The sequence below is a fragment of the Priapulus caudatus genome, unplaced genomic scaffold (assembly GCF_000485595.1).
Source record: "Priapulus caudatus unplaced genomic scaffold, Priapulus_caudatus-5.0.1 Scaffold345, whole genome shotgun sequence".
In the NCBI taxonomy this organism is placed as follows: Eukaryota; Metazoa; Priapulida; class Priapulimorpha; order Priapulimorphida; family Priapulidae; genus Priapulus; species Priapulus caudatus.
Genome location: NW_014577406.1, coordinates 220,232 through 230,859, shown reverse-complemented (window position 1 = coordinate 230,859; position 10,628 = coordinate 220,232). Strand labels below are relative to the sequence as shown.

General features: G+C 45.5%; 2 protein-coding genes across 2 annotated transcripts in view; both read right to left on the bottom strand.

Moving 5' to 3' along the window:
- Positions 1-10,628, bottom strand: part of LOC106809336 (apoptosis-inducing factor 3-like) — a 50,049-nt gene that overhangs the window by 36,441 nt on the left and 2,980 nt on the right. The window lies entirely within an intron of this gene.
- Positions 7,429-10,206, bottom strand: LOC106809324. Its single transcript, XM_014812367.1, has 3 exons — positions 10,202-10,206; positions 9,598-9,686; positions 7,429-8,493 (listed from the first exon to the last, which is right to left on the bottom strand). The coding sequence occupies exons 1-3, from the start codon at positions 10,204-10,206 to the stop codon at positions 7,889-7,891; spliced, it is 699 nt and encodes a 232-aa protein (XP_014667853.1). The 3' UTR covers positions 7,429-7,888.

Below are 10,628 nucleotides of genomic sequence, written 5' to 3'. Positions count from 1 at the left end.
TTCTCGGGAGGAGAGGGGGGACAGAGGGAGAGAGAGAGAAAGGAGGGGGAGAAAGGAGAGACGGGTTCTGAGAAGAAGAGGACAGAGTGGAAGCGAGATGCGAGACGGGAAGGGAGAAGGAAGAATGGGAGATAGAGAGAACGAGAGAGAGAATTGAGATGGACGAGAAAACAATAAATGAATGACTGGGAGGGGAGAGGAGGAAGAGGGAGGGGACGGAAGAGAGACGGAGAGAGAGGGAAAGTGTGAGAGAGATGCTGAGAGAGGAAGAGGGATGTTTAGGATTAAATGGGCGGGGACAGATGGGGACAGGTGCGAGAGAGAGACGAGAGAGAGAGGAGAGGGAGAAAGAAGAGGGAGAGGGGAGGAGTAGAGATGAGGAAGGGAGAGGAAGACGGAGAAGAGAGAGAGAGAGAGCGGGAGATGAGAGAAGAGAGAGGAGAGAGAGGAGAGGAGAGAGAGAGGAGAGAGGAGAGAAGAGGAGATGTATGGAGAACGATGGGGAGGGGGCAGAGAGAGAGAGAGATGAGCTAAGGAGAAGAAAGAGCAGATGAGAGAGAGAGAAGAGAGAGAAAAGAGAGAGAGAGAGAGAGAGAGAGAGAGGATGAGAGCTCGATCTTTCTAGCGAGCGATATCACGGTTACCATCAAATATGAACAATGCTGAAAAAACGTTCAACAATTTAATAAAAGCTAGATAGAACCTGTCCAAATTAAAGACGTGCTAGTATCGTCAAACATTAACCCGCTATAGTGTCATATACGTACCAGTGATTTTTGTTTGTTCGCGGATATATTTCACGGTCAGTTCGAGGATGTCAGCCTTCTCCAGCTTGTGGTAGTCTCTGACCTGATTGCGCATGGTCGAGTAAAGCAAGGCTTTCAAGTCCTGCAGGCAGCTGTTGATTCTCGCCCGTCTTCGCTTCTCCATCAGTGGCTTCGAAAGCTGCAGGAGAAGAATTAACCAGTCCGTTAAAAACGTAATGTAGTAATAAATAATTTCTCTCGATCTCTCCGTAGAATTCTTGCCGAAATAGCTCGTAGAGAGAGCTATATGAGCAGGGCACTATGATATAAATAAATAAACAAATATGTATGTGTTTTGTGTATGTGTGTGGCGTGGTGTGTGTGGTGTGTGTGTGTGTGTGAGTGTGTGTGTGTGTGTGCTGTGTGCGTGCTGCGTGCTGTGCGTGGGTGCCTGTGCGCGTGTGTGTGAGCGTTATTCTCATCGCAAAGACACTCACCTTCGCGATTCGCACTTGGTGCCAAGAGTATCCATTTCAGTTGGCATGTTGTAACTTAGAGTGTCGCAGCGGCAGCTGCAAGACAACCCCGTGTCTTTAGCAGCTGAGGAGATAAGAAATGAACGGCACCTTCTGCGCGCTAGCAGCTTTTATACTCCGCTAAGCAGGAACGCCTGTGAAGCACTCGCTCGTTTACCTACAGGTAGCTTCACGCATGTCCAACCAATACAGCACGCTGAGCCGCGTCTAGAAGTGCGCCCAATCGGTCTTCGTGCCAATCAGGAACAGAGGTCATTCTCAGAGCGCGCGGGCACATCTTCTTGTTCTTTTTTCGGACCTGCGATTACTGACGGAATGATCATTCGGTCATCAACGGACGATAATGGAACTCGCTTATATGTGTTCTTTGACATTGTACGCGGCGCTTCGCTATTCAGATGTCGTGCCAATTAGCCAGTGAATCCCACCTCCATTTAGAACTGCCGTAATTTGTTCGCGAGCAATGCGGGAACGCGGGAGGGTTCTATCTTTAGTGGCAGCGTGCCCGCCTCAAGAGAAAGCTGCGTCGGAAGATCCAGCGACGAAGACATCAATAGAGACGAGCGAGAGTGCGCGCGCGCGGCAGATGGCAGCGGACTGAGGTTTGTTAAACAAAACATCTCGCGCTCGACAATGGCGGGTATTCTCACCCGATCTTCTGAATTGTTTTTCGAACGCGCCGGCGTGCGGCGTTGGGGTGTTAACCACTGCGCAAACAAGAAAGCGGGCCATATCCACACAGAACACTTACAATGCACTAGTTGCTTTGGCACTTAACTTAGCTGAAAGGTAGTGAGCTATTTTTGGTCGTCTTTTGATTTTTATAACGCGTATAGCATTGTCATCAACCAACTAGCTTTAATTAAAGGATAACTAATATATATTTTGAGTTCGTATGTATCTATGTTGTATCTATCTATGATCTTCCTATAGGGCGGCCAAACCGCCCAAGCGATCTGGATGCCAATTTTCACAGGGCCATCTCTCTTATACCCGGGCGTGTTCGTAGCTGAAAAAAACGTGTCAAACCGTCAAATCTCGCCGAAAATCCGTGAAAAACCCCTCAATTCCCAATCTTCACACAATTCAGCACAGCCTATGGCTATTGATTTTCTTGCCCTCACCTCATGATCTCATCAGCTGCTGGTATTGTGAAACCGAAACGGAAATCGAAACTAAAACAGAGCATAACCACGACCAGTTCAGAGGTACTCTCAGTTCACAGTTTCGGTTCAGATGCTACGATCTGAGAATGCATTGTACCATTCCAAAGCTATGCATTTTCTGATTCAATACAAAAATTTCTTAATTTCAAGTCGTGCATGGTTGCCAAGCATTCACTAGACAATATCCAGTGGACACAGACCCCACTCGCTGGCCTGTCTCTATCTATACTATATATGGAATTTCTTTTATTCCGCGTACGATCTCACAATGGATAGCTGTACGTGGGGAGCTCAACAGTTGGATACCCCAGGCATCTCTACATATTTCCACCAGAGAATAACACGAAAAACATTGTTTATCAAGAGTCTTTGAAACGAAAAGTCCAACCCATTCGTACATTGCTGTTATATAACAATAGCTTTTTGTCATTTACTCCATATTACTGCTGAGAGGGTCTGTGTCCCCCCCCCCCCGGATACTGCGGGAACGTACCCTGGGTACGGTGGGGTATACCGGAACGTACCCTGGTACTATCCTAATATGCCGGACCGTACCTCGCCTATCCACTAACGAGTCTAGGCGAGTCGCCTACGCCTACTCCCTAACCCCAACCCTAACCCTAACCATATCAAATAGCCACCAGGGTACGTTCCGGTATACCTGGGGGACATAGACCCTATGAGCCATTTACTATTAATTTTTATGTCTCAGGTGTTCTAAGTTGGGTTGTGCTGTCATATAAATGTCATACGTAACAGTTTTTCCCCATGCTTATTATCTTATTAGACCGATTTCTAATATTTGATATTGGGTGCAATGTCATTGTCCATGTTACCCAATGTTCCTACTGTGTCCCATTATTAGTATAGTAGTATGAATTAGTAGCACGATTTTACCAGCGCAGCGGGTACCCGCAGCTAGTAGTTATATATATATATAATATGGCGCCTATGCTAGACGCTAGGTTATAGATTTAAGAGCAGTTACAGCATGTTTCAGGGATTTCGGCTTATTACTTCCTATGTGCTATAGTTGTGTTTTGAAGTTCTAAATGCATTAATTTGTCTTTCTTAGCGACCTAACAATTTGAACCATGTATACCGACGCGGGGGCGAAGGCAACGTGGCAACATCGTACACAGAAATAATTATTATTACCGCGGTAAATATAATTTAACCGCGGTTAAAATATAGCCCTTTTACATATTTATATATATATAATAATATATATTATTACCGCGGTAAATATAATTTAACAGCGGTTAAAATATAGCCCTTTTACCCAATCAGAGGCCTTGATATACATAATTTAACCGCGGAAAAATCATTTTGACCGCGGTAAATATAATCCAACAGCGGTTAAATTATGTCATTTTTACCCCAATCAGAGGCGTTGTTACATTTATTTTAACCGCGGTAGAAATAATTTAACTGCGGTCCCTTTAACCAATCTTGTCGGTTAACTACACGAGTGTAGTGTATGTATTGTATTATAGCTATGTTGCATAGATGGGTTGACGACTATAGTGAAAATCGCAGCATTGCATATTTTTGCTACATGTCAATGATAGGCTGAATGCACGCTGTCTGGGTTATTATATACAGTCTCGATGAATATAACAGCAGGCAGTAACGCAGCCCTGTGAAAGCAAATAATCTTCTTCATACATATTTGTGTCACTCAACAAGCGACGTTCAATCTACGCGGGCAAACTGAAGATGGCCACTTATTGCTGAACAATAGAGTGAATTCGGGTATCACACATTTGTTGCACTCGTATTCCACGCCTATATATTTTTTGCTTATTTTTACTAATAACAGCACGCACACCTGCGCTCGGATAGAAAAGCTGTGCAATTTTCATACAGATACGGATGAGATCAACAAAAACCTAGCTAGTATATATAGGGCCCTATATCATCGCATGTGAGCTATATGCACAATGCTGCAGCAGCTGCGCAGCTAATTGCATCTCGGAAAATCTCGTACACACAAAAAGGTCGGGACATCACAGAGAGCTACACGGCTCGTCGTAAGCAGTTGCATTACGGAGTTGATCTGGGAAGCGAGCCTCTCACAATGACATCGCACGACGGCCGGAGATGTAGTCAAAAAGATAAAACAAGAATCGCTGCCTTGTATTTGCATCTGCGTGTTGAAAGGGAGCCGCTAGAATGATCGCTATCTGCTGCTGAAAGCGACAGAACGAGAGCGAGCTGATTCGTGCGGCCATTCATGCGCTTAAAACGCGCATGCATACATAATTCTGTAATTACTTTATTTGTGTGCTATTCTTCAATCGCTCGCTCTCTATCTCTCTGTTATTCTTTATACCTCTTTATTTCTTTCACTCTCGCTCTCTCGTTCTCTCTCTCCACCTTTCGTTCTCTCTCTCAACCTCTCTCTCTCTCTCCCGCCTCCTCTCTCGTTCTCTCCCCTTCTCTCGCTCTCTCTATCCCATCTCTCCCTCTCTCGTTCTCTCTCCCCCAGGTCTCTTCCTTTCCCTCCCTGCCCCTGCCTTTTGCTCTATATATCTACTTCTCCTTCTATTTCTGTTACGCTCGTCTTCTAAACCGCGCGCTCTCTCTCTTTCCACCTATCTCTCCCCTATAGCTGTATTATTCTATACGCTCCTGGTCAAATCATGTCAACTATTCCAATATTGTCGAACAGGTGCGTGATATATTAGTGCGTTTGGTCACATTATAATTATGGTTGCTGGCGGTATACAAAGATATCATATATACAAATGATAGCATATATACTCAGGCTCAGGTACATAGTAGAGTATCATGTAGAGTACACGTATAGCTATATATATATATTCATGCTATACACTATAATGGCGTTTGTCTGACGTGGAGTCACTAATTCTAAATAAATATTACGATACCTCTAAAGTATTTATAGACGAGTAGGAAAGTATGTGGCTAAAGTTTTATTTAATTTTGACAAAATTGTTTCAATCCCATTCAAATGATTTGCCAATCTTAAAATATATATTTCTATTATCTTATATTATAATGTATTATCTTATAATATGCCCCTGATACGATAGTCGGGACGTTTCACTCATCAAAGGTCATCCAACAGTCACTGTATATGCGACACCAGATGTGTCTTACAAGGGCGTTCGCGCCTCTGGTAGTTTAGGTAATAGTCTGTACACTATTTCCCTAACTGATTTATTGAGACACGGCCACGTCACGCGGACTTATCAAAATTGGGGATCGCGGCAAAATTTGTCATGCGGGTTGCAATTGTCGCCTACGAGTGTCATCTGCGCTGTATTGCTTATTGTGTCGCAAGTGTTTCAGATAGGGTCACCCGCCTGTAACGTGCCTGCCTTCACACGTCCGCGTGTCAAGTCCGAGAACAACATCGAAATTTCCAATCAAAATATGTCACCAGTTTCGTCGTATCGTTCGCCATCGCCGACGGATGCGACAGACGGGTGGCGACGGCGCGACATGCCTGCGCCGCCATTAACGGCTACGTCGCCTGAACAAAGGAGAAGAAAGAGAGAAGAAAGACACCGAGGCAGGTAATTGCTGCCTCGAAGGAGAAAGTCGGGAGCTAATAGCTGGTTTGCCAGGAAGGGTGTACGTAGACGAGCGAGACTGGGTCGTAAACGGCGCTGGGAACCCGCATTACCGTAAAGATGCCGTAATTTTACGATCGTCTGCGGTAACAATGCGCACACTCTTACGTCTGTGCGCGTAACAATGCGCGACCTCTTGCGTCGGCTCGCGTAATATTCTTATGCTAATGTGAACAACGTTGTTTGTTTTGCGCTGTTTTGTCGCGCTATCTGTCACCATCAGATGGCTTTGTCGCGAATCGTCTTAGCCGGTACGATTCCCGCCCCTGTCGCTGGTAAGTTTGTTTAGGCTAGACACACAGCTACAGACAAACACACACACAGCTACAGACATTTGCAGCCTCCCACAGAGGAAAACAAGACAGAGGGGGAGGGCCGAGAAAGCATAAAGCCATCCCCTAGTGTGGAAAGCTGTTATTAATGTCGTAATCTGTTATTAAAGCAATAACCAAACACACCAGACTCTGTGTTAAATTGGTAATTGAGCCGAAAATCCTATTTTTGCCCTCCTCTTAAGCTACGTTGTATCGGAGTTCACTGCAAACATCAGTAAATAAAGATTACGGAATTATGAGGAGTTATTCTGCGTTTTATCGGAGCTTAATTATAAATAAAACCTGAAATATCGTTAGTTTATGCGGTATTTCTGCAAGGCTGTGTGCTTGGGAGTTCTTAAAGTTAAATTGTTATTGAAATATGGGTATTATGGTCGCTTGTAATGCCTTTGAATGTTCTCGTTTCATGTTCCCCGCATCCTGTACCACTCATTCTTTTTGCTGCCTAAGCACGTGTGTCGACTTCTTTGATAGTGATGTGTACAATTATCAAGAAAGCGCATACATAGAAATATAGAAAAAGTCGTGATGAACAATTTTACTCACGTTAAAGAAACCAGACGAAATAAATTTTTTATATTATTAATAAGAATTGTTTGCTTACAAGCCACCTGATATTAACCTTGAGTTATTAGTTAATTAGTGATAAATAGGAAACAATCGAATCAGACTAGTATGAACGTTTTAGGCACACTGTATAAGCGTAGGCCCTACTGCCCGTGGAATGAAACGATGGAATGTGTGTAAAAGAGGGTAAGGTCTTACCTATATTTACTCTCCATTTCCTGTGTAGTAATGGTGTTTAAAACATCTCTCGTGTTATCGTGAGAATCCCGTTTGTTTATGACACTCAACTTTTATTTTCTTATTATCTATTTACTTACTTATTTGTTATATACATTGTACGAAACGTCTTATATGTATTCTATATATTTTTGTAATTATATACAAAAGAAAAATAATTAAGAATAAAAAAAGAAAACATTATAAGCGAAAAAAAGCTTGTGAACTGCAAAAATTCATGCGAATAGAATCCAATGTAATTCAATTTAAAAAGTTACGGTTTATTTTACGATCAAATATACAGAATATTATAAAAATACTATTATATACATTTATATCTTTACATGGTTCTCATTTAGGATGAACGTCGATTTCTACTATTACACGTTTCTATTAAATGTAGCGCGCGATTACAACATGATGGTGTACGCACATATCTTTGGTGTTTGAGAAACACAATACAATGACACAAAACGCACACACACGGCTTAGTTTCCGGATGAACTAAGCACTGCCACACTACTTCGCGCGTAGAAATGTACAGTTAGTATATATATATATATATACTAATTTAATATATACTATAATGTATAATCTATATAGTGTTTTCGCGTGCTAAATGTCCCTGGATGTTTTTTCGCCGAGATGGTAGTAATTAAGCGAAGGGGAGCAAGGCAGCGCAGTACGCCCCGGCGTCATACACACGCACATTGGCGCACTCTACCACGGGCGCCAAACGCTCTGGCCAGCGTATACTGACTCGACGTTCGCAAAGACCATGCTACCCTGCTCATTGGTCCTGTGGTCGGGCGAGCTGGGAGGCGTGCTGGGCGGAGTCGCCAGCCCAGAGTTGAAAAGCATGTTGTGTCGCGATCCCGCTTCGGTAGGGAAGACGAGCACGACTTCTCCGCTCTCTAGCCGCGTAGCTGCGACACCGTCACGTCCGGCCTGCTCCCGCCACGTGTATTCCTTCAGCGGCACTTCGCCGTGGTCCTCGCAGGAGACTACTCGCGGACTTGACGTAATGTTGACGTGAGTCGACGACACGCTACCCAGCTCGCTAGGAGGCGTGGCGTTCGTCTCGCGCGTCGTGTCCATGGCAACGGGGCTCGCTGCAGGCGATCGCAGCTCTTCTTTCATTTCCTCGACGGGCGCCCCCTCGCGGTCGACGTCAGATTTGCCGTCGTTGGCGGTGGCCTGGGTGGAGGTGGCGTGCGATCTGCGCAGGTGTTTAGCGAGTCGAGCCCTCACTGACGGGCTAACTCCGCTGTAGCGCCCGATATGCGAGGCACATTGATGGAATCCGGCCCTGTACTGAGCAGAATCTGGAAACGAAAAAGGCCAAATGTCACTTACAACTCGAAACGCAAGAAATACATAGAGTGAGAGAGGGTGGGGGGTGATAGAGACAGAGTGAGAGAGAGCGAGAGAGAGAGAGAGAGAGAGAGGAAGAGGGAGATGTAGGAGATGGGAGGGGACAGGGAGAGAGAGAGAGAGAGGGAGGGAGAGCGAGAGGGAAGGAGAAGGAGGAAGGGAGATAGAGAGAGGAAGTGAGAGAGAGGAAGAGGGAGATGTAGGAGAGATGGGAGGGGACAGGGAGAGAGAGATATATATATATAGAGAGAGAGGGACAGAGAGAGAGAGAAGAGGGACAGAGAGGGGGGAGAGAGGGACAGAGAGAGAGGAAAGAGGGACAGAGAGAGCGCGAGAGAGAGTGAGAGAGCGAGAAGAGAGTGAGAGAGCGAGAGGGAAGGAGAGGAGGGAAGCGAGCTAGAGACTACAGAGGAAGCAGGGAATGTAGGAGAGATGGGAGGGGACAAGAGAGAGAGAGAGATATATACTATAGTAGAGAGAGAGAAAGGGAGACGAGAGAGAGAGAGAGAGAGAGAGAGAGAGGGAGAGAAGGAGAGAGGACAAGAGAGAGAGAGAGCAGAGAGGGAGAAGAGAAGGAGAGAGAAGAAGGCGAGAGTGAGAGAGCGAGAGGAAAAGGAGAAAGGAGGAAAGGAGATAGAGAGAGAAGAGAGAGAGAGAGAGAGAGAGGAAGGGAAGAGAAGGAAGAGGAGATGTAAGGATAACATGGGAGCGGACAGGGAGAGAAGAGAGAGAGAGAGAGAAAGAGAAGAGAGAGAGAGAAGAGAGAGAGAGAGAGAGAAGCGAGAGAGAGGGGGCGGGAGGAGAGAGAGAGAGAGGAAGAGGGAGAGTAGGTGAGGAGGGAGATGAGAGGCGGACAGAGAGAGAGAGAGAGAGAGAGAGAGAGGGAGGAGAGAAAGAGAGAGAGAGAGGGGGGGGGAGAGATGAAGCTCGATCCTCATTCAGCTTTTTCTCAATGCTGAAAAAACGTCAACAATTTAATAAAAGCTACGATAAGAACCTGTCCAAATTAAAGACTGCTAGTACGCAACATTACCGCTATAGTGGTCATATTCTACCAGTGATTTTGTTTGTTCGCGGATATATTTCACGGTCAGTTCGAAGAGAAATGTTCACGCCTTCCCAGCCTTGTGATAGTCTCCCTGACCTGAATGCGCATGGATCGAGTAAAAGCAGGCTTATCAAGTCCTGCGACGCATGATTCTCGCACCATCATCGCTTCTCCATCAGTTGGCTTCGAAAGCTTATCACTGGACAGAGAAAGAATTAACCAAGCTCCGTTAAAAACGTAATGTAGTAAATAAATAATTCTCACCTGGCATATCCCGTACAGAATCTCTCGCCGAAATAGCTTCGTAGAGAGAGCTATAATGAGCAAGGGCACTATGATATACAATAAATAAACAAAATATGTATGTGTTTTGTGTTATGTGTGTGCGTGTGTTGTGTGTGTGTGTGTGTGTTGTGTGGTGTGTGTGTGTGTGTGTGCGTGTGCGTAGCGTGCGTGAGCGTGGCGTGCGTCGTGTGTGTGACGTTTCTCAAACGCAAAGGACACTCCACCTTTCGCGATTCGGCAGCTGGTGGCCCAAGAGTTATCCCATTTCAGTTGGCATGTTGTAACTTATTGCGCAGCCGGCAGTGCAAGCAACCCGTGTCCTTTACGCCATGAGGATATAAAGAAATGAACGGCACCTCTGTCCGCTAGAGCTTTATACTCCCGTAAGGCAGAACCCCTTGAAAGCTACTCGCTCGTTATACCATTCACAGGTAGCCCTAGCGTGTCTCAACCCAATGACACACAACGCTGACCTGCGTCTAGAAGTGCGCGACCAATCCGTCTGCGCCAATCAGGAAAACGAGGTAATTCTCAGAGCGCGCGGGCACAATCTTCTTGTTCTTTCCTTCAAGACCTGGGATCAACTGACGGAATGTCTTTCGGTCATTCACGCGATTATGACCGCTTATATTTGTGTGCTTGACATTGTACGCGCGGCTCGCATATCAGATGTCGTGCAATTAGCCAGAGTATCCCACGCTCCATTTTAGAACTGCCGTATATGTTCGCAACGAGCATGCGGTGAACGCGAGA

What these genes read in the sequence shown, in the direction of transcription:
- LOC106809324 (XM_014812367.1), bottom strand. An exon ending in GCGAACAAACAAAATCACTG is followed by an intron (nt 8,494 to 9,597) that starts GTAGAATATGAC and finishes TTTCGTTTCCAG; the next exon opens with ATTCTGCTCAGTACAGGGCC.